The 23,302-nt window shown below is 37.8% G+C and overlaps 1 protein-coding gene across 1 annotated transcript in view; it reads left to right on the forward strand.

Moving 5' to 3' along the window:
* NEK1 (NIMA related kinase 1) overlaps window positions 1-23,302 on the forward strand; it is a 250,427-nt gene that overhangs the window by 113,955 nt on the left and 113,170 nt on the right. The window contains 1 exon segment of the mRNA XM_058309299.2: window positions 10,415-10,517. Within this exon segment, the coding sequence (XP_058165282.1) occupies window positions 10,415-10,517 (103 nt within the window).

Here is a 23,302-nt window from a genome sequence, read left to right on the forward strand (position 1 = left end):
ATCTGGACCCTGGACCCAATAGTTAGTACAGACCCACTACCAAGGGCAAGAGAGGCTGTAAATCACAGAAAAAGCCTCTGTTACTTACTTTTTTTTTTTTAATTAATTTTTTATAGACACTTTGGTTTGTATATATGTTCCATTAGAAATATAGGGGATTCCCATATTCCTCATTCTCTTCCCCCCACACACACACTTTCTCCCATTAATAACATTTTTCATTAGTATAGTACATTGCTGCAATTTATGAACACATATTGAAGCATTGCTGTTAACCATGGACTATAGTTTACATTATGGTTTACACTTTGTATCACATGATTTTATAAGTTTTGCCAAAATGTGTAATGACTTGTATCCGTCATTGCAATATCATGCAGGACAATTCCAATGTCCCCAAAGTTCCCCAATTTACACCTCTTCTTCCTCTCCCTCCCTTTAGAAACTCTGGTGGCCACTGCCTTTATTTTTTTATTTATTTATAAAGTGATAAGATTTATTTTTCTTCAACAACCAAGAAAATGATAAGGTAAAGTATAAGAAGCTATTCTGAACAGAGAAAGAGCAAAATTTTAACTTTGCATCAGTATACTATTTGAGCTTTTTCATGAATCTTCTGCCTACATTCATAAGTTACTAAAATGATTTGGGAACTGTCTGAAAGTAAATTTCTTGCAACATACAATTTCCATGATTAAATTAATTAAAAGGTATTTTATTTTAACAGAGCAGGAGAAACTACTTTTCTCATTGTTTTATGAAAACCTAAGATTTCCAATAGAATTAAAATATGACTTCCTTTAATTAGCTATTTTAATATTTCAGTTTAAGCAGTGCTTCTATAGACTTCTTATAAGTATTCATAGCCACATAGAGTATAGCTACTTTATTTCAAGACAAATTCCGTTTTTACAGAACATATTCCTTTAATCAATACTACCATAATACTTTCTACAGCTTGCCATATGCATTTGAATAGAGCATTTTTAAGAGATTTCATTTATCAATTTAATATTACCATATGAGAAAACAAACACAAAAAGAGTTAAGACATACCAACGGAAACATAAAAGTTCATTAACTTGACTCATATTTATTCCTTTGGCATGGCTATTTTTAACTTTTTCATTATTTTATATCTTTGATTTTACCATTTTTAAGATTTTTTTTCCTGGAGTCATTATTGCTTGTAATATGCAAGCTTGTTTTTGAAAACACTTTTACTAGTAATCAGCAACCAGTTAGGAATATGCATTTGAGCTTTAATTTAGCAGTTTAGATAGACAGGTATTTAACACATATTTTGTAGTATTGCTTTTTAGGAGTGCACTTACACAGACTTAGGAGTCAGCTAAAAGCTTACTTGTAAGAGGCAAGCAGTTTTAGTTTTGTTAAAGTTACTAGAGGCAGCTGGGTATTGAAATTTCTGATAAAATGAGAAGGATCAGAAGAATAGGACCCAAGATGGTGCTTGATTTGGAAGAGATCAAAGAGGGAGAAGGGGATGTGAACATGCTTAATGCTTTCTGCCTCGGCCACTTTCTCAAGAGAGAGGACAGGAGCTGGGGAAGGAGGGTTGAGAGCGGGGAGTTGGGCTTTAGAGCATGTGGTGGGTGGGGAGAAGGGAGCAGGTTCAAGGGGAGGTATGGGGGAACAGGACGAGGCTGAAGTCAGGGGGTCCTAATGAGACATACAGCGGTGGAGGAGGGGCGTGATCAGAGGTGTCAGAGTGGGAAGAAGGGTTTTCTGTGTGGGGAGGGCAGGGAGGGGTGGGGAGAGGAGGCAAGCACCAGCCCTGGATCCTGTATGAGGAGAGGAGAAAGTTGGGGCAGAAGGCAGTTATGACATGGAGGGGGGAAGGAAGGAGAGTTAAAAGACAAGGAGGGTAATGGAGGCGACATCGGGGATATATCTGGAGAAGGAACAGGAAGAGCTTGATCAGCAGGATCAAAGTTGAGGTTTTCAGGGGATTTGGGGGCAGAAGGGAGGAAGAAAAAAGCTTTTGAGGAGGTTTTTGGTGTAAAGGAAGAACAGCATTGACAGAGGCAGGGTAGTTACAAAGATGAAAGAAGGCCTGAATGTAAGGAACCTCAGACCCCTTGCCACTGCACTGGATAAAGTTCTTAGAGTCTCGGAGAACTTGGAAATTGAAAGTACCATTTTTGGTCATTGATTTTCCTTGTCCAGTTTGTATTGTGGCCACACAGAGGTCGAATAGAAAATGAACTTTTTTGGTCTGATGTCTCCTTCAGGGTTTAGAGTTTTAAGGTTATAAAGGAGACAATCCAGACACATGTTTTTTTGGGGGGGCAAAATTGAATTCACCATTTTAGGTGGCATGGGTGAGACTAAGGAGCTCTAGAAAGGAAAGAACATGGGAGATTCCGAGTGAGAGAGGCATCCCTGAATCAATTGGAAATCACCCAAAGAAATGGTAGACTGGACGTCTCTGGAGCCAAGGGGTCTCTTCCCACGATGATGTAGGCATCCCGCCCGCCGTGGCACTCAGGGATGGTGAGCGTCACTGACCTAACACTAGGATGTTCAGTGGGTTGTACTGGACAACAGGAAAAAGAGAGAGAGAGTGAGCAGGATGCTCCAGCGGAGAAATCCTTCACTCACCCACATTTGATTCAGTGTCCAGTGTCGGATGGGTTCTCAGCAGCGGCAGGGCAGAGATTCCTCATGGTCAGTCAGTCTCAACACAACCCCATTCCTGGCTTTCGGCACCAAATTTTGGAGAAAAAGGTGCGCACTGGGATGTGGAGACTGATGATTATAGCCAGAAAGTTTATTGGAAAGCTCTCCCAATGGAGGGGTCTGAAGAATAGACTTAAGCTCACCCACTACCTTTGTATCAATGATACAAATTCTTCCATTGCTATAATCATAAGTCTACTTAAGGCCATAGTTGCCTTTCTCCCTTATGTTTGTTCATTCCTCAATCTTGAGGATTTGGGGTTGATGATTCCCACTCTGTTTCTGATTGAAAGGGAGCTTAGATCCCATGGGGCAGATGGATGGAACTGTCTTGCTTGCAGTTGTAGATACTCTCTGTGTTTTGGAATGCCTTTGTCTATCCTCATCCTTTTTTTAGTTGTCCTGGGTGAATGCAATGAACTGAAGACTCTTGCTGAGATTCATGACTCCATAGATATGAATTAGACTGAAGATTTATGTCTTGTGGGCATGTATTTAACAGGTATAGTGATAATTATTGTTTCAAATAAAAGAGGTAGAAGAGTCACATGTAGGAAAATTGTAAATGAGTCTAACTCTGTTACATTTGGCAGCATATTTTCCAAAGTAAGACTCACTGACAGGATGGCAAATTCCTGAGATTGTCTGCCCTGCCTTTAGTGTTTAGATCTCTCTAGAGCCCTTAGGAGCCCCTCTGTTTGAGGCACTGTTTACTGGCAGTCAGTGAGATCATGCTGAGACATATATAATGTAACCTCTGAAATGACCCCCCAACTGACTTTGAAATCTCTTAGACATGAATACTCATTTGTATTTAATATTTTCCCCTTTTGATCAAGGTCTTTTTCCAAATGCACTGCTAGTTTGTGCTTGGTTATAATTCCTCAGTGCCAGGGAGGCTTATCTCCAGGAGTCATGTCCCATGCTGGGGGTGAAGTAATGCATTTATATGCTGAGTTAGGCTTAGCTTCCTCACTTGCACTTTCTTGGTCCTCCACCAGATGGTGTTCTTTGGCAGCCCTCTCAGGTCAAAGTCTGGTTGAAGCATGTTCACTGTAATGCAGCCTGGATTAATGTGATAGAAGATCTTCCCTGGAGACTAAGAGTCTCATATTTCAAACTTTCTCAAAGGCAATTCTCTAACTTTTGCTGGCAGTCCCCTCCCTTTTTATGGGTGGGAAATAATTCCACTCCCCTCTGCGTCCTCAACAGCTACTCCTGGTCAGCAGGGAGAGAGATTGAGAGGTCCGGATCTCTTTAGTCCCTTGCTGTCTCCCAAGACAGACAATGGTGCAGCCCCATCTGATCTAGATGGGCTTGTGGGACACAGCAGATCAAATTTATGGGTCATAAGCTGAGTCAGCCTTTGGCTCTGTCCCTCTCTCTCCCCTTCCCTGGGGAGGTGGATCCCTGGGGATGCCTTTGTAGGTGTTGGCCCCAAGGCCTGAGAATTCAAAAGTTGTCTATAGGCCAGGAGAGGATGCCGGCAGTTGTAGCTGTGGCTTTTAACTCACAGTTTTGCCATGGTGAATCTTTTCCTTTGCTCCTTTCTCTTCTGGGTGGTGTCTAGCCTTCCCCTGGTATCCTCAACCCTAGAAGATTATTTTTTCCAGGTTGGTTCTGCCTGTCCTCTAGCTGTTTTTCTGTGAGGGAAGAGAATCCTGTGTCTTTCTAGTCTGTCACCTTTCTAGGACATCTCCTGTTACCTTTTGGCATCCATTAATTCTGATAAGAAATCCTCTGTTAATCTTATTGAGAATCCCTCATACATGACATGTCCCTTTTCAGTTTCTTTAAGAATTCTGTCTTTTTCTCTGGATTTTGACAGTTTTACTATAATGTGTTTTGGTGTGGATCTCTTTTGAATTTATCCTTACAATGAGCTGTATTTTCCTGTTTTGTTTTGTTTTTTATGTGCTTTGTAATTTTTTGTTGAGAACTGGACATTCTCAGTATTAAGTTGTAATGCTGAAAATCTCATTCTCCTATTCCTCATGGATTTGCTAGAATTTTTTCTTGTCAGGGGCTGGAACCATCAGTTTGTGACTTTTTCAAATTATTTTTGCACCCAAATGGGAACAGGAATGAAAAGGAAACAAACTAAAAAGGGTACTGTTTCTTAAAAACTTTTATACGTGTGAGGACTAAAACAGTGGCTGCCTTCCTTGCTAGTTCCCTAGTGATCAAAATCAAAGCTGTGATCACTAGTGACACCAAACAACCTGTTTTTTTGTTTTTTTTTTTTAGGACACGATCCTTATTTCCTATTCTGGCATCATGCTGCATCCAGAACATAGGTTACAGTCTCCACTGCTGCCTGATACATTGTTGTGGTAGGGGGGATGAGGAGTGTGAAATTTACTTTTATATTTATCACATTTTACCAGCCTCTTCATCTTCCTCTTCCCTGGTTGCTGCATGGCTGCAAAGTTCAAAAACAGTTCCCCTGTTTTTCTGAAATAGTTGATTCACACAGTTCCTATCGTTTCAAAAATTGTTTTGGTTAATGATTGATTCTTAGAGCTTCATACTCCACCATCCTCTCACAATTCTCTCCCTGGTGTTTAGGTTTAACTATAATCTAAGTATAAATTATTTCAAATTTTGTGATTAATCTATTAGGATATTTACCAGAGGATCATATTAATTAATTTATCTCTTTCTGTATTTTTTTTCCTATTGTGTCAGGATATAGATCATGAGAAGATATTTATTGTCTGCTATTCTACTCTCCATATCTAGTCAGCAAATGTTTTCTCTAAAACAGGCAGTCAGTAATTTTATTTAAACATTAGTAATGCAACCTAAATTCATGCACACTTTACTGAAATCTGTTATATAATCTGAATCTCAAGAGGTTCAAGAATCATGAGGCTTAAGTTTTTTTAATTATTTCAGTTTCGAATTATTCTCATTTTAATATTTAATGTGGAATACACTGCCCCGGGCTATCCAATTCACAGACTTGAAATTTTAGCTCTAAAAGTAATATTATAATTCTACTTTCATGTTTTAATAGAGCCTTTCCTGAGCTCCCAAAATCAATATATTCATGTCAGCCTTAGAATTTACAAAATAAATAAGTTGCATTGTTCAACATCTTTTATTTGGCTTTATAAACACAAGCTTTAATTACTACATGAGACTGATGGTCCCTTTACATTAGAATAATTTTAATTTCTTTATGCTTAATTTCATGAACAGTAAAAATATTTAATTAAAAATTTTTCCATATATATATATGGGTACACACTAGAAAGATATATTTTATCTACTGAAACTGTGAAACATAATCCCATCACCTGCCAGAATTTTAATTCAGTATTCTCATTGCTTACTTTTTACACATGCCCTATTATCTTGCTGATTATACGTCCTGAATGTTTGACTCTTTCCTTTGTTCCCATTCTACCATCATTACCTACTTAAAACCCTCTTATTTTCTCATCCTTATTATTGCCTTTCTAATTTAACTCCTTTTTTTTTCAGATTATCTTCTTCATTAAATTATTTACAATGGAAATATTTAATTCCTGTTTAGGTTTGACAGTGACTTCTCACTATCTACAAGTACCCCAGGTTCTTAAAGATCTTATGCTAAGTTGTTTCTTTAGTTTCTTTTCTTGATACTCCCTGTCCTGTGTTATGCTTTATTCTCCCAAATAACTGAACTGCTTATAATTCCTCAAGTAACCGTGATACATGATACTTTTTTTTTTTAAGATTTATTTTATTTATTTTTAATCCCTCCCCCCCCCCCCCGGTTGTCTGTTCTCCGTGTCTATTTGCTGCGTCTTGTTTCTTTGTCCGCTTCTGCTGTCATCAGTGGCACGGGAAGTGTGGGCAGCGCTATTCCTGGGCAGGCTGCACTTTCTTTCCCGCTGGGCGGTTCTCCTTACAGGGCGCACTCGTTGCACATGGGGCTCCTCTACACGGGGGACACCCCTGCATGTCAGGGCACTCCTTGCGCGCATCAGCACTGCGCATGGGCTAGCTCCACACGGGTCAAGGAGGCCCGGGGTTTGAACCGTGGACCTCCCATGTGGTAGATGGACGCCCTAACCACTGGGCCAAGTCCGTTTCCCCCATGATACTTCTTACTTCCGTGCCTTTCTTTTGTATTTTCTCTGTTCATCTAGTTAATGTGTACTTAACCTTCACTAATTCTTAAAATGCATTCTTCAGGAAGCCTTTCTTTACCCCTCATAAGTATTGCCTTTTGCATGTCTATACCATTGCTGTTACCATGTTATTTTTTTCTCATTGTTTTTTATAACTTTTTCGAGGCTTACTTTACATGATATATACTTGACCCATGTCAAATGTAAAATTCATTGATGTTTTTTAAATTTCCCAGTTTGTGTAACTATCACTGTAAACCCGTTTTTGAACTTTTTTATCATCCCAATAAGATCTTTCATGAACATTTATTCTTAATTTCCACCTTAGGCAACCAACCAATAATCTACTTTCTGTCTCTATAGATTTGTCTATTCTAGACATTTCATGTACATGGAATGATACAGTTTGTGGTCTCTTCTGACTTTTAGCAAACGTGATTTTAACGTTCATCCATGTACCATGTATCTCTAGTTTTTCTCTTTATTACTGAATAATATTCAAATGTATAATCTTACATATTTTAAAAAACCATCTGGGGAAGCGGACTTGGCCCAGTGGTTAGGGCGTCCATCTACTACATGGGAGATCCAGGGTTCAAACCCTGGGCCTCCTTGACCCATGTGGAGCTGGCCCATGCGTAGTGCTGATGTGCACAAGGAGTGCTGTGACACGCAGGGATGTCCCCCATGTAGGGGAGCCCCATGCGCAAGGAGTGCGCCCCATAAGGAGAGCCGCCGAGCGTGAAAGAAAGTTCAGCCTACCCAGGAATGGTGCCGCACACACGGAGAGTTGACACAACAACAATATGACACAACAAAAAGAAACACAGATTCCCGTGCTGCTGACAACAACAGGAGTGGACAAAGAACACGCAGCAAAATAGACACAGAGAACAGACAACTGGGGTGGGGTGGAGAAGGGGAGAGAAATAAATAAATAAATCTCTAAAAAAAACAACCGTCTGTTCTGTGACTAGCCCAAGTAGGAACATTGTTTTGTTAATTTTTATAATTTCAAGACAGATATAATGTTGGAAAATCTTTGGTATTAAAGAAATATTTGTTTACTATATGAGAGGAAAAAAGAAGTATATTAAACAAAAATCACTACAAGGTTTTAGGTTAGTGATTGAAAGCAGCCAGTTATATATTAACCTGCTTACTTACTCTGGCCTTGGAAATGATTATTCAATGAGGCAAAACTTAGAACATAAAAATAAATGGAGCAGATGGTATTAGTTATACACAAATGGTATGAAACATACATGAAAATCTGTAAATCAAAGCACTTATACATATGACTAGGTTCTTAGTAAAATATTTTGTACAACTGCTCTATTAATGTATGTGATCACACAAATACTAGACACAGACAATATTCTGGGATGGGAAGTCAAACACTTTTTATTTAAATTTAGAGAAGGAAATGAAGGTAGTCAGGATTCACAACAGAGGGTCAGCAATTTTATCCAACTGAAGATGGAGGTGTAAGCTTCTAGGATTCCTCTGAAGAACCTTACCATTAAACATGCAGTTTTGGATGATATGCTGAAGAAACCTCCAGAAAGTTAATCTGTCTTCTTCAGGTCCAGCTTTATATAAATGGGGCCACAGTAAATCAGAATGCAACCATCCTTGGATATACGCTAGAGATATGTTGCATCTGGATCAGAAGTACCTTATTAGTCTTGGAGTTATACAGTGATATGATTACTAGAGGACAGCCTGTGTGCAGTACAGTTATGGATGAATTTCTCATTCATTATTCTCAACCTACTCAAGTAAATATGGCCTGAGTGAAGTGTAGTCCTAAAATTGTTGGTATGGAACTAGCTTAAGATTTGGCCATCAAGACACATCTGATCACAACAATAAGCCCTTAAACCGGCTACAGAGATTATCTAATTCTGAACGATTCCAATTATGGAAATTTTACAAGAATCTCTTTTAAGTACCAAATAAGGTAAATGAACCTTAGATCATTATCATTGATAGCTTTGTGAGTTAACAGTTTTTAAGATTTTAAAGCTTAATTTCATATTTAAAGTATTTTTGTATACTTCAGTAGTTGTTACCATAAATGGAAAGGGAATGATTATTTTCGGCCTCAAAATCAGAAGTGCATAAATCTTACTATAGAACCGAAAGCGCATTGTTTCATGTATTTTTCATAGCATGATTCAGTTATAGCTCGTAAAGAAAGTCTGTAGGAAGTCTGTGTGCCTTAGTTACCAAAATCTGAGTAAAATCACAGCCCAGTAATTTAATCATCTTTCTTCTTCACTTCTAAAATTTAACTGCAGTTGATACTGTGCTATGAGTTCTCTGATTATTGGGGCTGGGTTTTATTTATATTTCTATCTCTAGTAGTTAGCATTGTATTTTGGTGTGTGTGTGTTTATGTGTGTAGGTGTATAGTAGATGCTTAATAAACGTTATACATATTTATATTTGTACTCTTAGCTCAGCATGTTTAAATTCTTTCATAATTGTCAGAGAAAGATACAGAAATAAAATTGGAGAAACTTAAAATATGTAACTGGTTTTAATTTTTCTATAGCCTATCCATTTCCCTTTTTAATACATGTGATATTCAAGAATCCAGGCATAGGTTTTATTTTTTAAAGACTTATTTATTATCCCCCTCATTGTTTGTGCTTGCTGTCTGCTCTCTGTGTCCATTCTCTGTGTGCTCTCTGTGTCTTCTGCTCATCTTCTCTTTAGGAGGCATTGGGAACTTAATCTGGGACCTCCCATATGGGAGAGTGTTGCTCAATTGCTTGAGTCACCTCTGCTCCCTGCTTTGTTGTCTCTCTCATTGTGTTTCTTCTTTGTGTCTCCTTGTTGTGTCATCTTATTGCATCAGCACATTGTGCAGCTTACTTTCTTGCTCATCTCCTCCAGGAAGCACTGGGAACCAAACTTGGGACCTCCCGTGTGGTAGGTGGGAGCTCAATCACTGGAGCCATGTCCATTTCCCCAGACATAGCTTCTTTTTTTTTTGGAGGAGAAAAGAATTTTATTAACGATCTTGCCAAAACAGGCGCTGGACCTGGACAAAATGGCCTGGGCCCAGACATAGCTTTTTATGTTTTCAAAAACTCAGCCTTGAAAATTAGACTTTCTAATCTTTTTGATCAGTTTTGATATTGATACTATACTGCTTTAATTTATCTTTAATAATGATTAAAGAAGATTCTTAGATATGTTTGATACTAAGTACTGAATAAGATTAACTACATGGGAACTGTTGAGAGTCTCCTATAATTAAGTACAGTCATATAATTTTATCTGTCTGTAAGTAGAATAGATGAAATAAATATAAGAGAAACCGTTTTGTTAAACTATGGAGTAGTGGTATAGATTTTATTTCTATTTAAAATATTATGAAATGTGATGTAGGTAATAGATGCCAGTATTTATGTAGCTATTTCTTCATTGCAGAGAAATGTTTTATTTCATTTAAGCATTTCTTTTTATTCAGAACCCCCCCCAAATTATTTAGAATAATTATAATTTTTTAACTTTTTAGAGTATTTTGAATTAATTTCTTGGTATCAAAATGGCCAACTTTATTTGTCTAAATTACTCAGGCAAAAAGGACAGCTAGCTGTGGAAAGAGCTAAACAAGTGGAAGAATTCCTACAGCGAAAACATGAAGCTATGCAGAATAAAGCTCGAGCTGAAGGACATATGGTATGATAATTTTTTGAGATTTTGAACATGTTAGTATTCAAAGTGAAGCTTTGGAATAAGGTAAGTAAATGAGAAGAATTATAATCTAACAACCTTATGTATAAGATAGAAATACTGAAGAATCATTTGCAGAGTATGTAAACTTGTGATATATCTTGAATTATTTAACCTTTCTTTTGCTATATCTTTTATACCAAGCATGAATTTCTCTTGTTGCTTTGGTTAATTGGGAAGTAAGTTCATGGTTGTCTCCTTTATTTGAAAAGAACGAAAAATAGACATGGAATTCAACCCACATATTCATATTAAAGAAGTAAATCTGGACATTGCTGGATTTTTCCCCCCAGTATGACTTTTTTTTCCAGTACTGTGACTGGGGATTTAAATGGGGCCTCGTATGTGGGAAGCTGGCACTCACCTACTGAGCCAATTGGCTCCCCTGAGTTAGTTTTTTCATTTGTTTGCTTTTTTGTTTTTAGGAGGTACTGGGAATTGAACCTGGTACCTCCCATGTGGGAAGCAGGCACTCAACCGCTTGAGCCACATCTGCTGCACTTCCCAATATACTTTTTTTTTCATTTGCTACAACTTTTATTACATGTATTACTCTTTTTTCCCTTCTATTTAGTATACTATTTTTTTTTAAAAAGATAGGTTTCATAAATGTTACATAAAAAAATATAGGAGATTCCCATATGCCCCATTCCCTACCCTCCCACATTTTCCCACATATACAACACCCTTCATTAGTGTGGTGCATTTGTTACAATTGAAGAACACGTTTTGAAGCATCGCGACTAAGCGTGGTTTATAGTTTACATTGTAGTTTACGCTATCCCCCACACAATTTAGTAAGTTATGACAAGATATATATTGATTTGTATCTGGCATTGCAGTGTCATTCCCAAGTTCTGAAAATGGCCTCATATTACACCTGTTTTTCCCTCTTGCTCCCCTCAGAACATCCAGTGGCCACTGCTTCCACATTAATGATAAAAGTTCTTCAATTCCTAGAATTACAATAAGTCTATAGTAGAATATCAGTAAGTCTACTGTAGTCTATTGTTCATTCTCCTGAGAATTCTGGGATGGTGATGCCCACTCCACTTCCAATTGAGAGGGGCTTAGATCCCATGGGGCAGATGGATGGGATTATCTTACTTGCAATTGCGGACTCTCTCTGTTCCTTGGGATGGGCATTGTTCATCATCATCTCCTTGTTAGTTGTCCTGTGTGGGTCCAATGAACTAAAGTAGGTATTTCAACTCTTTTGAAATTCAGGGCCCAGCTGGCACATGGACAGCTCAAAGATTTAAGCCTCTTGGACGTATACCTATCAACTCTAGTACTAACCATAGGTTCAAATAGAAGGAACAGGAGAGGCATGTGTTGGGAAACCACAGCTGAGCCCAACTCTGTCACACTGGGGAGCAAAAGTAGGGCCCATGGGCAGGGCGCCAAACTTCTGAGCTGTCTGCCCTGACTATAGTGTCTGGATGTCTCCAGAGCTCTCAGGAATCCATCTCTTTGAGGCAATATTTACTTTGGCCTCAATGAAATCCTGCTGAAACATGCATAAGCGTAACCTCTGAAATTAGCTTCCAACTCACTTTGTAGTCTCTTAGACATATAAACTCATTTGTCTTTACCCTTTCACACTTTTGGTCAAGGTCTTTTTTCAATTGCATTGCTAGTTGGTACTTGGTAGTAATCCTTTGGTGCCAGAGAGGTTCATCCCTGGGAGTCATGTCCCATGTTGAGGGAAAGATAATGCACTTTTATGCTGATTTGGATTAGACAGCGGCCACATTTGAGCAACAAGGAGGTAACTCAGAAGGTAACTCTTAGGCACCCTATAATACTAGGATAAGGTTCAATTTCAAAAGTAAAGGTTCATAAGTACAGTCATCAGTATCAGGGGCCCATCTGTGGTCAATCCTCCTTCAGTAGTCATGCCTCTGTACTTAGGGGATTCTTACTGTCCCACTAGACATGTGGCAGAGCTCCCAAGGATGGGAATTTGATATTCTTTCAGTTATTTTTTTTTTTTCTCGCCCTCCCCCCCCCACCTCCATTGTTTTGGGCTTGCTTTCTGCTTTCTCTGTCCATTTGCTCTGTGTTCTTCTGTGTCTGCTTGTCTTCTCTTTAGGCAACACCAGGAACCGATCTGCGACCTGCCAGAGTGGGAGAGAGATGTTCAATCTCTTGCACCACTTCAGCTTCCTGGTCTGTGGCATCTCTTATTGTATGTCCTCTGTGTCTCTCTTTGTTGTGTCATCTTGCTGCACCAGCACTCCTGCATGGGCCAGCACTCCACGTGGGTCAGCTCTTCACTCAGGCCAATTCGTCACTCAGGTCAGCTTGCCATACAGGCCAGCTCACCACATGGGCCAGCTTTCCTTCACCAGGAGGCCCTGGGACTCAAACCCTTGACCTTCTATATGGTAGATGGGAGCCTAATCACTTGAGCCACATCCACGTCCCATCTTTCAGTTATTGTGTGAATGTCCACCCACTGTAACAATGCCCCATGAGCACTTGAACACATTTGTATGCCTCATAGGTATGCCCTAGGTGAACCTCCTCCCCATGCATCCCCCATCACTGACACACAGCCTCGATGATCCTCTCCTGCCTCAGTTGTAATCCTTCTGTGATCCAAAACTTCTTCAAAAAAGAAGCCAACAAAGAAACCAAATCTAATTAATAAGAAAATGAAATAATAATGATAGTTTTTAAAATAACAAATAAAATAGAAAATTTTTTTTAAAAAATTGGAATAATATAATAAAATATAAAATTAAAGTTTTTTGATGTCCTTCATCAGTGTAAGATCTATTGTCTTGTATGCACAGTGACATTTTCCTCCATTCCCCCAGTGTCTTAATTTTTTTTTCATTTTGTCTTCAAAGAAGCTTTAGGTTACAGAAAACTCACATACAGAATAGGGGATTCCCATATACCCAACATCCCTCACCCTTTTTTCTGTTCCCCTCTTAATAACATTTTACATGTGCGTGGTACATTTGTTACAATTGTATACAAATATTGAAACACTGCTACTAACCATGGTCAATGATTTACATGATGGTTTACATTTTGGACCATATACTTTTGTAAATATAGCCTATATCCCTCATTGCAAGATCATGGAGAACACTTCCATCTCCCCCAAAATGCCCCGTGTTCCACCTGTTCTATTCCTCCTTCCACCTTCCCTTGGGACCCACAGCAACCACAAAGCTTCCCTCCTTGAAGAACAAAATTCCACCAACATTGAGGGCTGACATACTTGCCTGTCCTCTCCTATTAAGCACTGTCTATGCTATCAAGAGGTTCCCACCCCTCTATTTGAGAACATAGCAGGACTCCCCAGGATGGGAAACTAACACCTCCCTCCTCATTATGTGGGTCTCTACCCACTGATACAACACACTATGATAAGATAAACACACACTCCCCAGAAGCCTGCCCGGGTGCACCCTGTCCTGCATGCCCCACACATCCAACACCCTAAACCAGTAACCCTCCCTGCCATATTTGCCAAAAGAACATTCCCAACCTTGGAAGTTTAAACCACATACCTGCAAATCCCCAGAGTTCACCTGCTCCCTCTCCTAATTCTCCCCACAGTTCCATGGACAGCCCCTTCCCCACCACTCTCCCCTTCCCACCACTCTCAAACCAGCACTGCCAAACCCAATAGCATCACTGCACCACTGTCATGCCCATCCACTGTGCAAGTAAACCGTTCCTCCTTATCAGAGATTTTGCCCATGTGGGTATTGGCTCACAACCTTCTTCTCCCATTGTCTCCTTTAAACCTATGTTTCAGACTCTAGCTCTGTGTGTTTGCTCAATTTGCTTAATTCATATCATTTTGATTTTAAGTACTTCTAAGTCACCATGCTTTTTTTAAGAAAAATGGAAATATTTGAGTAGATATGTGTTACTATACATTTGTGCAAAGCTAATTAGGAACAAATTTATATTAAAACCCCTGATTATGACATTTAACTTGATTACTAAATTATTCATCCAATAAAATATTAAGTTGTTAGATAAGAGTTTTAACTGTTTAAAGGATTAATGGTTTGACTGTAGGGGTGCCCAAATGCCTTTTAACCCTTTGTTTCCAAAATAACTGATGATTGTTTCTTTCTACTCAGTATCCATGAAGCATCATGCTTATGTAGGAAATAGATAAATTGTATGGTAATATATTTTTATTAGTTTTGTGACATTTCTATGACTAATTCATAAGTGGTATCTTTGAGTTAGCATTCTTTTTTGAATTTCCAATATTTTTTCCTTTGAGATGTCACAGAAAGATAACATTCTAGTTAATTTTTAAGAGTTACCTTTTGTATTTTAAACACATACATTAAATAATATATTTATAAAATCTGGAGTTAACTTGTATTTGTATTCTTCCCCTAAGTAATAGAAGACAACCTCCTGCATTCTCCCTTGTCCCATATCTTCCATGTTAATAGCATCTGAAAGTTTACTGACAGATTTTATTTTAAAATAATTTAAAATCAATACACTTAGCAAGATTTGCTAATTTCTTTCCTTAGCATCATTCCTTGAATCCCACTCTTCCCTTAGTTTATTTTTCTTCATGCTGGAGAATATTCCCTGGTTATTCTTCTTGAGAGAAATTTTCCACGATTTCTCAGGAAATGCCCATAAATCCTCAGGTTTGAATGATAATTCATAGTACTGGTGTGCTGGTGAATTCACTTGATATTTATATGTCTGAAAATGTCTTTATTTTGCCTTTGTTTTAGAAAGATATTTTTTGATGGGTGTAGTAGTCTAAGTAGGAGGGTTTTTTCTTCCTGTACATTAAAGATGTCCCTTCACTATCTTCTTGCATTCTCTGATTCTGATAAGAAGTCCATTATTTCACTTTTTCCTCTGTATGCAAAGTGTCTTATTTTCCTCTGACTGCCTTTTAGATATTCTGTACCACTAGAAGCAATCTGATATGAAACGCTATAGTATAGTTTTCTTCATGTTTACTTTGTTGAAGTTCATTGAGTTTCTTTGATCTATGCACTTATAATTTTCATCACGTTTGGAAACCTTTCAGCCATTATTTCTTCAAAAAATTTTCCCAGTTTTTCCCAGTCCCTTTTCTTCTGGGATTCATAGTAGTTAAGCATTAAATCACTTGGTAATCTACAGATCAGTAATGTTTCGTTCCTTTTTATTCACTCTTTTATCCCTGTGTTTCATTTTTGGATAGTTTCTATTGCTCCATCTTCAAGTGCATTAATCTTTTTTTCCTCTCATTTCTAGTCTGCTATTAATTCCATATATAGTCAATTTTTCATCTCAGAATATACATTTTTCATCTCTTGAAGTTTGTGTCTTTTTTTATATATTGCATTTGTATCTTTCATACTTAACTTTTTTCTCTACCTTTTGAACATGTGGAATATAATTATGAAAGCTGTTTCAGTGTCCCAGTGCTGCATTAATTGGAGGTCTTTTTATTCTGGCTGTTTGAAATGTGAAATATTTCCAACCCTGAGTGAGCTTTGGGGATTGTTCCACCTGACCCTTGCCAGGGGTCTTTCCTTGACTGGAGCTAGTTTATACATATATGCACTCATTGTCACTTAGCAGGAGATTCAAGTGGAATTCTCTTCAGATCTTTAGCACACTCTTTGTAGCTTTCTATTCTTTGATTCTCTACCTTGCAAATTTGGTGGTTTTCAATCTCCTAAACTCTTAACCCAATTCCTTAGCTCAGGGAAACTGCCAAGCTTTGAGTACCCTCTCCCTGTGTCCAGTTGGGAAATACCAGGCAGTAAGGTAGGGGCAGTTGCTGGGCTTACCTCATTTGTTTTCCATCTCACAAGTATCACTGTCCTTTGTTGTTCACTTTTCCAGTTGTTTAAGGTGGAAGGGTAGATCTGTTCCTGACACTCCATAAAGACTGGAAGCAAAAGTTTGAATAACAGTTTGACTGGATAAAGAACTCAGTTTACAGTTCTTTTTCCATAGTACTTTGAAGATTTGCTGCCTCATCTTCTTCCCTTCATTGTTGCTAATGAAAATCTGATGTTATCCTGGTTTATGTTCCTTTTCTAAGAATTTTTAAAAAAATCTTTCTTGGCTTTGAGGACTAGTTCTCTATCCTTGATATTCTGAAATTTGACTTAAATATTTCTTGAATTTTTTCTTAATTGAATTGGCTCAGGCTCTCGTTGAGAACCTTTGAGTACTTATATTCAGTTCTGGGACAGTCTCACTTGTCATTTGTTCAAATATTTCTCCCTATCCTGTTTTTTTCTTATGGGAGCTCCTGTTAGCCTTATGAACTGGAACCTCCCCATCTCATGTCCTTTTTTCTGTACTTTTCTTTCATCGATTTTTGTTTCTTTTCCCCTTTTTACTATATTTTCAAGGCCTGATAGAGTTTCATTTTATTTCAAAAATTTGTATTTTCATGAACTTGAATTAGTTTTCCCCTAATACTCCTTGTTTGTATTCTCATGTTTCTGATAATATTAATTATAGTTATTTTAAAGTCTTGTTCTTAGAGTGCCATTGAGTATTTTACCTCAGTTTTGTAAGTTTTTAAGTTTATCTATTTCAAACTTAAATAGATTGGTATTCTTGATGGTGTTTTTATGTTTCCAGCTGAATGTGTCTGTCATATTGTTCACTGCCTTTGTGTGATTTGCCTCTTGAAGAGATGTGTGTGTGCTACTGCTATGACTTGCCCTCTGCACAGTTGTCAGTGAGAATAGGGAATAGGTCAAAATTACTCATAATCGGCCAGTCACAATACCTTAACAGCTTATTGTCTGGAATAAGTAGACTCCCATTCTGCCTAGGTATCACCAAGCACCTGGAGTATTGGCTCTCTTTTTACTCTTAAGAGCTCTCTCTTTGTCTCTCTTTCTCTCTCTGTCACGGCTCTTTCTCAAGGTAACTGACACTGCTTCCTGTTTGTGGAGATGGGTGGAGCATTGGAGATAACCCTCTTGCTGTACCCATTGTTGTCTGCTATTAGACCTTCTTAGGTCTTAGCAAACAGTACGTCTTGGAGTACACTTTGCATTGCTCTCACCTTCTTTGATAGTTTCTTTTTGACATGCTTTTGCTTACATAAGTTTCTCACTTCAAACTGATTTTGTGTACTTTCTTTGTCTCTGAGTTCCTTCTAATCTTAGGGCGACCAAAAGTTTTGCTGTTTTTGAGTGCTATATTCATTTTAAACAATACCTCTTATAATCTAGGATTTGCAGGTTGGGAGATTATAGTGTTCACTCTGCAATCAGAAATTACTATTTTTATTTTGTTGTGTTGTCATTAAAAAGTCATGCTTTAGAGATCAGTCGTGTTTTTTTTTTTCCCCCCCAAGGTACTAAGGGCCAGGGATTGAACCAGGGACCTTGTGTATGGGAGGCCAGCACTCAACCACTGAGCAACATCAGCGTCCCTGAGTTGGTTTTTCCATTTGTTTTGCTTGTTGTTCATTTTTTCAGGAGGCATCAGGAACCAAATCCATGACCTCCCAGGTGGGAGGTAGGTGCTTAACCACTCAAGCCACATCTGCTCCCAGCAGTGCATTTTTGAAAATCAATTTTATATGACATTTCAGGATTTATTTTGTTAAACTATATTGAATTTCTTCATTCTCTAGATGACTAAATGTATAAAATAAAACTTTGCCCTAGAGAGATGTATGCTAAAAGTGAAGAATTTATATTTTGCAGTCTATATGGCTGTATTATATTAGTTGCTTTATTGTTTTGTTAATCTAACAATAAGTGTTAAGCACTTATGGAGTAGTAGATATTGGGGATTTAATCTTGACCCTCACAAGACATTCAAATACTAATTCCTTGACCTTTGGGTGTAAACATACTTGTAAATGGGATCTTCATATCCTAGTCATGGTCATATGGGTGTGGGCTCATTTGTAACTAGGATCTTTGAAGAGCCTATTAAGATAGAGCCACATTGAATCAGGGTGCACCTCGTCCAGTATGACTGCAGTAATTATAAGCAGAGGAGATTTGGATGCACACTAGTAGAAGCCAAAGGAGGAAGAAATAGTTCCCCATGTGATGGAGGATTACTGGCAAGCCCCTACCAGAAGGCTATAGACTTCAGAGAAAGCATGGCCTTGCCAGCACCTCAGTTTTGGACTTCTAGCTTCCAAAACAGTGAGCCAAAAAATTCCTGTTGTTTACCAACCAATTTGTGGTACTTGTTATAACAGCTCTGGTAAATTAAGACAGTAGGTATATAGACTTTAACCATACATAGTTTGTAAAATCTAATGTTAGAAAGTGGATGTGGCTCAACTGATAGAGGTCCAGGGTTCAAACCCAGGGTCTCCTGGCCCATGTGATGAGCTGGCCCACGCTCAGCACTGCCACATGCAAGGAGTGTCCTGCCATGCAGGGGTGTCCCCCGTGTAGGGGAGCCCCATGTGCAAGGAGTGCGCTCCGCATTGAGCTGCTCCACGCAAGGAAAGCACAGCCTGCCCAGGAGTGGCGCAGCACACACGGAAAGCTGACACAGCAAGATGACGCAACCAAAAAAGAGACACAGATTCCTGGTGCCACCAAGAATACAAGTGGACACAGAAGAACACAGAGCAAATGGACACAGCAGACAACGGGGAGGGGGAGGAAGGGGAAAGAAATAAAATTAAAAATCTTAAAAAAAAAATCTAATGTTGGACAAGAATACATACACTAGTAATATGAATCAGTGATTAGAAGAGCTGAGGTTACCTTGGGCAGTATAAAAAGCTCACAGATTTTTTTAATTAGAGAAGTCATAGGTTTACAGAGAAATGCAGAATAGTAGAGTTCCCATATAACTCCCCCTCCCCCCCCATTACTACACCTTTCTTTAGTGTGGTACATTTGTTACAATTGATGAAAGAACTTTTTATAATTACACTATTAACTGTACTCCATTGTTTACTTTTTCAAAAAATTTTATTCTAGTAATATATATACAATAAAATTTCCCTTTTTAATCACATTCAAATATATAACTCAGTGCTATTAATTATGTTCACATTGATGTGCTACCATCATCAGCATCCTTTACCAAAACTTCCATCCCAAATAGAAACACTGTACAATTTAAGCTTTACTTGAGCATTTCCTACCAGCACCCTGGCCCTTGGAACCTATATTCTAGTTTCTGACTCTTGTGAGTTTGCTTTTTATAATTATTTCATAGCAGTGAGATCATATAATGTTTGTTCTTTTGGTCTGGTTCATTTCACTGAACATGCTGTCTTCAGGGTTCCTCAATCTTGTCACATGTATTAAAACTTCATCCTTTTGTACAGCTGAATAATATTCCATTATATATACTCACTGCGTTTTGTTCATCCATTTATTGTTTGATAGATACTTGGGTTGTTCCATCTTTTGGCAATTGTGAATAAATTATGAATACTAATTTTGGGATGTTGATTTTATAATCCATTACTTTGCTAAATCCGCTTATTGGTACTCATAGCTTTGTTGTCGGTTTTCAGGATTTTCTGTATATATGATCATGTTATCTTCAAATAAGGAAAGTTTCACTTCTTCCTTTCTAGTTTGGATGCCTTTTACTTTTTTCTCTTAATTGCTCTGGCTAGAGCTTCTATTACAGTGTTGAATAACAGTGGTGACAGTGGGCATCCTTGTCTTTTCCTAATTTTAGAGGGAAAGCTTTCAGTCTTTCACCATTGAGTGTGATGTTAGTGATGGGTTTTTATTTAAGCCCTTTGTCATATTGAGGAAGTTTCCTTCTGTTTCTAGTTTTCTAAGTGTTTTATCAAGAAGGGCTGCTGGTCTTGGTCAAATACCTTTTCTCCATTGAGATAATCATGTGATTTTTTCTTTGTTTTGTTAGTGTGGTATATGACAATAGAGTCAAGAGGGAGAGGAGGAATGAATGTCCCACAATGATGAAAGAGGTTGTTGATGTGGGAGGAGTGAGGTGAGGGGGTGGGGGTATATGGGGACTTCTTATATTTTTTGAATGTAACGTTTAAAAAAAAATAAAGAGAGGGAAAAAAAAGAGGGAGAGGGGTCTGGACTGGCAGTTCTGGGACTATGCGATTTTGGTGTTTCTTTTTCTTTTTCCTCATTTCAGCATTTGTGAAGGCCTTCTCCAGTTGCTGTGGTACTCCAGAGTTCCAAGCAAGTGGGATTTGTTCTTTTATTAGTTGATTCTGAGGTGATACTTTTCCAGGATATGTCTTATATCTCCATGTTGGTAACATTTCTAGACTTTCCAGTGACATTTTATCCTATGAGCTGCTACTTGAAAATTTCTTCTCTGCTCTGCTCTCTTGACTTTCCCATTCTTTTCTGACTATTCTTTTTTTTTTAAGTTTATTTATTTTTAAATTTCTCTCCCTTTCCCCTCCCCCCGTTGTCTGCTCTCTCTGTCCATTCGTTTTGTGTTCTTCTGTGTCTGCTTATATTCTTGTCAGCGGCACCCAGGAATCTGTATCTCTTTTTTGCTGTGTCATTTTGCTGCGTCAGCTCTCCTTGTGTTGCAGCGCCATTCCTGGGCAGGCTGCACTTTTTTCGTGCTGGGCAGCTGTCCTTACGGGCCGCACTCCTTGCGTGTGGGGCTCCGCTATACAGGGGACACCCCTGCATGGCACGGCACTCCTTGTGTGCATCAGCACTGCGGGTGGGCCAGTTCATCTCATGGGTCAGGAGGCCCTGGGTTTGAACCTTGGGCCTCCCATGTGGTAGGTGGACACCCTATCTATTGGGTCAAATCCACTTCCCTCTGACTATTCTTGATATCTTTTTCTATAGGATTATTCTATTCTTCTTAATCTTTAAATTCTGATATCCTCTAGCATTCTGTCCTTGGTTATTGTCTTAACTATAAATAATGTCTCTGGGTGATCTCATATATTATTCTGTCTGGGGACTGATATTTTAAAAATCTCTGTCAATAACTCAATTTCTCTCCTAAACTTATTTTCTATCTCTTTAGTTGCTTTTCGGCATTATTGCCTTGGTATTGCATTGGCAGCCCATTTTAAAAAATCTTTAAATCTTACAAATTATCATACCGTAATATTGACTTATTTTTCCTTTTATGGGTCTGTTAATTTTAACATACGTACACATTCATGTAACCATCACCACAATCAGAATACAGAACAATTCCAGTACCATAAAACTACCTTTTCCTATCTCTCTGTAATCACATGCTCCCCCTACTCATAGCACTCTGGTAACCTCTGATCTGTTCTCCATTGCTACAGTTTGTCTTTTCAAGAATTTCTTATAATTTACATAATACAGTATGTAACCTTTTGAGTCTGGCCTCTTTTATTTACTGTAATGAGATTGATTCAAGTTGTTGCATATATCAACAGTTCTTTCCTTTTTGTTAGTATTATTTGATTATACAGCTGTGTCACAGTTGTTTTTTTTTTATCCAGTTGCCCAATGAGGGACATTTGGGTTGTTTTTAATTTTTGCAATTATAAATAGTGTTGCCATGATGGTTTGTTTCCAGGTTTTTTTGTCAACGTAAGTTTTTATTTCTCCCAGGAGAAGGATTGCTGGGTCATACATTAAGTATATGTTTAAAATGATTTAAAAAACAACAACAAAACTGCAAAACCATTTTCCAGAGTATTGTATCATTTTGTTTTCCCACCAGCACTGTAGGAGGGTTCCATTTGCTCTACAACTCTATATCATTGTGAGCACTTGTGTGAGAATTTTTTATTTTAGCCATTCTAATTCATGTATTGTGATAACTTGTGGTTTTTATATGTATTTTCCTAAGTGTAACTGATGTGAGAATACCTTTTCACAAGCCTGTCTGCCAATCTTATAACTTCTTTAGAGAAATGCTGTTTAAGTAATTTGTCCATTTTAATTGGCTTCTTATTCTTTAGTTTTGAGAGTTCTGGACATATCTTTGGTCATATAAATGATTTGCCAGTATTTTCTTCTATTGCATAGCTTGTATTTACATTCTCTAAACAGCATCTTCTGCAACACAAAGGTTTTAATTTGGATAATCCAGTTTATGAATCATTCTTTTTGGTGTCCTATCTGTGATCTAAGATTTTCTCCTATTTTTTCTTCTAAAATTTTTTTTGTTTTACTTTTTACATTTAGATATATGATACATTAAACAAACTTTTATGGTAAAATACACAGTATAAAATTTATTTTAACCACTTAAATATATACTTCAATAGCATTAAATATATTCATAATGTTTTGCAACCATATCCTATCTAGTTCCAGAGCTTTTTTATCACTCCAAATGGAAACTCTATATACATTAAACAGTCACTCTCCATTCTCCCCTTCCCTCAGCCCCTGGAAACAGTGTCACACTTGCTGTTTCTCTAGATTTGCCTCTTCTACACATTTCATGTAAATGAAATCATACACATGTTGCCTTCTGTATTTGACTTCTTTTACTTATGACTCATACCTGTATGGCTCATGAACTATAATAATGTTTCAAGGCTTTTCTGTGTTATAGGATGTATAAGTATTTCATTCCTTTTTTGGCTAAATAATATTCTATTGTATGGATATGCAGCATTTTGTTTATCTAGTCATCTGTTGATGGATAGTGGGTTGTTTTTATGTTTTAGCTATTATGAATACTGCTTCTATAAACATTCATATATATACAAGTATGACTTATTTCGAGTTAATTTTTGCATAAGGTGTTATATATGGTCAAGGTTTATTTTTCTAATATGGATGACCAATATTTCAACATCATTTACTGAAAAATGT

The sequence above is a fragment of the Dasypus novemcinctus genome, chromosome 1 (genome assembly GCF_030445035.2).
Source record: "Dasypus novemcinctus isolate mDasNov1 chromosome 1, mDasNov1.1.hap2, whole genome shotgun sequence".
Classification (NCBI taxonomy): domain Eukaryota; kingdom Metazoa; phylum Chordata; class Mammalia; order Cingulata; family Dasypodidae; genus Dasypus; species Dasypus novemcinctus.